This window comes from Ochotona curzoniae, unplaced genomic scaffold, assembly GCF_017591425.1.
Source record: "Ochotona curzoniae isolate NIBS_2020 unplaced genomic scaffold, NIBS_Ocur_1.0 contig_78, whole genome shotgun sequence".
In the NCBI taxonomy this organism is placed as follows: Eukaryota; Metazoa; Chordata; class Mammalia; order Lagomorpha; family Ochotonidae; genus Ochotona; species Ochotona curzoniae.
This window is the reverse complement of record NW_024466559.1, coordinates 6,550,653-6,555,751: the sequence shown is the minus strand read 5'-3', so window position 1 is coordinate 6,555,751 and position 5,099 is coordinate 6,550,653. Positions and strand designations below refer to the sequence as shown.

General features: G+C 45.6%; 1 protein-coding gene across 1 annotated transcript; it reads right to left on the bottom strand.

Annotated features, from left to right (window-relative positions):
* Window positions 1–555: 555 nt before the first annotated feature.
* On the bottom strand, window positions 556–1,758 carry LOC121164476 (40S ribosomal protein S29-like). Its single transcript, XM_040992621.1, is given in 3 exon segments — window positions 556–661; window positions 663–727; window positions 1,711–1,758. Coding segments are annotated over 3 exon segments (219 nt in total).
* Between the last annotated feature and the right edge of the window lie 3,341 nt (window positions 1,759–5,099).

Genomic DNA, 5,099 nt, shown 5'->3' with positions numbered 1-5,099 from the left:
CATGCGCAGCATTTAATTCTCTCATTTTCCTCTTAAACAGGCTGAGCATCGTTAATCCCCCAAATGTTTAATACTTCTCTGCAATTATGTTTGTCTTTACAAATTGCTCTACTTAAACTTTTTCATAGAGATTGATTAACATTGCCCATATGAATGGAGTCCTGTAGCATGTTTCAGTATATGTAAACATATATCCTATCCCACAAACCCAAGACCTGTTTCTATTTGCAGTGACCCTTTAGGAATGGACACTGAATGCATGGGTTTGAAATGATGCTACACGGTTGGAGATAAAGTTAGCAGGGTAGGAACAGCAGAGAGGAATGCTGAAAATACCTTCATCCCAGGATGAGACTCTTCCTCTCAGGGGGCCCTAAGCAAGGCTCACCAGGGTAAGCCTGGTTCTTACCCTATTCAGAGAAAAAAAAAAGTCTTTAAACACTTACTGTTTCTTTTTTTTTTTCTTTAAATGGAGGTTCTTTATTTGGTGTACAAAGAGCTGCCATGATTTTCCAAAGCGTCCATGCCTTGCAGCATCCATCCAAGGAACATGCCTCAATCCAGCGTGACGAAGCCGATATCCTTGGCGTACTGGGGGAGACACTGGCAGCCCATGTTCAGGCTGTATTTCCGGATCAGACCATGCCGGTTGGAGCACACAGCGGGAACCTTGGCCGAATCTTCATGAGTGACTCCAGTCGAGCTGTTGACGACCACGTTGTCCCCACTAGAGCGAAGAAGCGAAAGGCTATCGTTTCTTTACACTGAAAACAGCCCAAATAGAACTTTTAGTTGCTTTAGAGCAAAGTATACATGGAACTTACCTATCACCACATTACTGTGGAGTGGAACTCCACTGTCCCTTACTTCTAAATGGAAACATCATTCACTTGCTCCGTTCTCCCCCGCACTTCTGAGAACCACCACTGCATCATTGTTCATTACAAAATTTCAGGACTCTGCAAATGATTTAGTTTCACTTGCTACTTTTCTTTCTGTTTTTGGTTTATTTTGCCTAACATATAATCTCCAGCTCCATCCATGTTGTTGCAAATAACATCATTTCCTTCTTTGTGATGGTTGAGCAGCACTTGTGGTGTCTGTGTGATATCTTTTCTTTGTTTTATCGGTGGATGTGCACTTCGGTTCTTCCCAACTCGTGGCTGTCGTGAATACGTTGTAAACACAAGAGTGCAGATGAGTCTTTGAAAGGCAGGTTCACTTTTCCTTGGATGTATATGCCCACCAGTAAGATTCCTAGATCTTGTAGCAAGGACAGGTTTAGTTTTGAACCAGGATTCTCCAGAATATTTTCCATAATGGTTTTACTAACATACATTCTGACCAAGGATTTTTTTTCCCCCTCCACACTTTTTTTTTAAAAAGGCTTTTATTTATTTTTATTGGAAAGTCAGACATACGAGAGAAGAGACGGAGAGGAAGATCTTCCGGCCACTGATTTACTGCCCAAGTGGCTGCAATGACCAGAGCTGAGCCAATCCGAAGCCAAGAGTCCAGAGCTGCTTTTGGGTTTCCCACGTGGGTACAGCATCTCAAGGCTTTGGGCCGTCCTTGACTGTTTCCCCAGGCCACAAGCAAGGAGCTGGATGGGAAGCAAGGTCGCCAGGACATGAACCAACACCAAAATGGGATTCCGCCAATGTGTACAAGGCGAGGACTTTAGCCACTAGGCTACAGCACTGGGCCCACCCCTCCACATTCTTGATAGTACTTGTTATCTTTCCCCTTTTCGATCATTGCCAATCAAATTAGAGTTGTCACTTTCTCTGGTGGTTCATGGCGCTCAGGAACTTGCTACACATTGTATGTCCGCCTTTGAGATGTGTGAGATTTGGAATGTTCTAAAATCAAATCCAGATTTGGGGAGGGCTAACATGCTGCTCTAGTCAAACCCAGCTTTTGGCGTTATCTCTGATTTCAGACTTGCAGATTGTGGGTGCAACCGGTGAAGTCTACACATACGCAAACTTAAAACACCCTGAAACCTGAGATAGTTCTGGTCTCGGGCACCCTGGAGAAGATGCTCACTCGGCCCACGTGTATCACGAATTGAAGCTCAAGTGAAGCCGCGTTGGTGACTCAGGAGACGGGACACGAACCGACGCTCGTGGATCCCCTTAGTTCTCACGGAAGGAAAGCGTCATCCATAGCTGCTCTAACAGGAGAGGCTCTAACCATTTTAATAGAAGTGACTCACCTTGTTAATCTAAGGCACTAGCTGATTTCTTCTTGCAGTTCTGGCTGGAGCCACTGAGAGGTGCTATTGTCCCACGTTCCTCCATTGAAGGCCGTAACTGAAAGTTGGAGGGTGAGGGAAATCGATGGCGATGAGATCATTCCGTTTGCCCAGTGTCTTTCCATCTGTGGGGAGGGAGCCAGGAACGGTTTTCAATTAAAACGCCAGACCCTGACAAATCGCCATTCACGGCTTGCGTCTTTCAGAGTTCGGATGGGGGCCAGGACTGCAAGAGAAAGGCTCTTTATTCTGTGCTGTGGCGGGAGAAGCCAGAAATAGACCTGGGTATGTGCGTGTGTTTGGGGAGGGGCACACCAGAGCATGGGAATTCAGCAGACCCCCAGAGCTACCGTTTCTTTATACTATCCCTGTGCACTGGGCTCTCCCTGGCATGTCCCTGCAGGCAGTGGGCACTCTGCGTCCCAGTGGAGGCCCTGCTACTCCTCCTAGAAGATGATCCTGGAGCACTCCTGGGTGAGGGTTTGACCTCATCAGTTATTTTTATCATGTCGATTGCAAAAGCATAACAGCATTCATTTTGTGCCAAAGAGTAGCCCTGAACTGACCACGAAGAGCCAGGACCTTAAGTATAGAACTTGATCTCTCACTGCCTCTCCAAGCATCCATCTGAAGCTGTTGCAAATGGGAGACACACATACCTTGTGCGCAGCCTGGAAAGTAATGGAGTATGTTCTACCTTTTTTTTTTTTTTTTTTTTTTTTGTCTCTTCACTCCAGATGGCCTTGGCCTTGGAAAGTGGCTTTCCTGTGTCAGGAGGATGGCTCTGATTAGGATCAGGAGCCAGGAAAAGTGCCTTAGTCCCCTTGCCAAAGCAAGCGTTCCAAATTCCACTATGCTTTTTTTCTTTTTAAGATGCTCTAACTGTAACTCTTGTTGGGTTCAGTTGTGATCTGGGAGTGAGCCACTATATGATATAATCAATGGTAGGGGAACCTGCATGCCAGCCCTCACCCGGAAAACAATAAATGCAGGGAGAGGAAGAATGCTCAAGGAAAATGCCAAATAGAGGGTGGAGCGGAGAGGCTGCTGAAGATGGGAAAATACCGGGAGCGCTGTGAAGGCACTGAGGAGCCTGACAGAACTGAAATTGCCACTTCTGTCAGCCAGATCCAGTAGGAAATCGGTGCTGAGTCAAGCAATCCTGAACACAAGCAGAGCCTGCCGGCACTGGTGAGGGGGGCCCCCTGTTGGCAGCCTGGAACCAACTGCCCTCCCACGCTTAGCCCATCAGGGTGCACTGACCACAGCCCCCAAGTATCCCTGTAGCATTTCACTTCCTGTAGCTTCAGTGGATTTTGGTGTCCTTCATCTTCTTTTTCTTTTAAAAATATATGTATTTTAAAAATTTTTACATATTTGAAAAGAAAAAGAGAAAGAGAGAGAGATCTTACATTTGCTGGTCTCTTCTCAAATCCCCACAACCTCAGGCAGGGCTAGGTGAAAGCTGGCAACCCAGATACCATCATGATCTCCAGGTGGGTATCAGGGACCTAATTACTTGAACTGTTCAATCTCCTCTTCCCAGGGAGTGCATCAGTAGGAAGCCCTATCAGAAGTGGAGACAGGACTTACGCACCATTGATATGGGTGTCTCAGAGAGCATCTTAACCATTGCACCAGATGCTTACCCCTAACCTTTCTCTGTAATTCAGCAAGCAGATACCATCTGCATGTAAGATACTGTATCAATAAATATGTCCGCACTAGTGACTATTACTCAATAAACATGAAAAGAAAGCAGAATGTTGCTCTGGTCTACGAGATCTCATTTGATCCAATGAGCCAATCACCTGTGGTACAGAGCGATGCCTTATAGGAACTGATGTCTGTGGGATCAGAAATGCAAGAGAATCCACAGCAATGGGGTTTTATCAGGGAATCACACATTAGCTGTTCTGCACAGATCAATATAACTGATATGAAAGTCTAATTGGATTGGGTGTAATTTGAAAGTTTCTATCAGGTAGAGTCATGAAATGGTCATTTGCATGGAGATTGGCTAAAATAGATCTACACTTGTTGACGCTCTTGTGCCCTCCGATTGAAGGCTGTGTTCATGGGAATTATCTGAGGAGCCGTGATGAAAATGGAGTCTCTAGATGTTCCCCTAGCTGGCATACAGTGTAAGCCAGTTGCTGGAATTTCCAGAAGGGAAAGGAAATAATGAAGGGCCCACCTTATGTATCTCATCTCTTTCATCAGCCAAACAGCTGGGTAGAGCATGGAGCTACCTTGCCATGTTGGTCTCTGAGTCATGGAGTCTCTTGAAGACCCCTGATTTAGGCAACACAACCCCCTTCACACACACACACAAAACATACAGACATATACACACATATATACACACACACCCAACACAACACACACACACACACACAGGATCAGAGGAGACTGACTTGACAGAGTCAAGGACTGTTCTGTCTTCCACATTTATAGACAATTCCAACAATATCACAAAACAGGGATTTAAAGATAGGAGTCACCTACTAAATGCCAACATCCAACCACTCTCATCTTGAGCTTTTCCTATACACGCCGTGCACTCCAGGGTATTCCCTATCATAATTTTCCACTAAACTAATCTGCAGACATTCCTGGGATTCAGCCCAAAGGTGTTTCCCTCACGCCCACCAGGCTTAAAACTCTGACAGCATTGACTTATCTCTTAGTGTTCTCATCACTACCAGCTGCATTCAACATCCTTGCGTCTGTTGCCCTGGCCTTCCCTTTGAATACTCTGAGGTAAACAGACCAATGAGGTGTGACTGCAAAATAATGAGGACACATCTTACAAACTTTCTTAGGCGGCTGCTAACAGCAG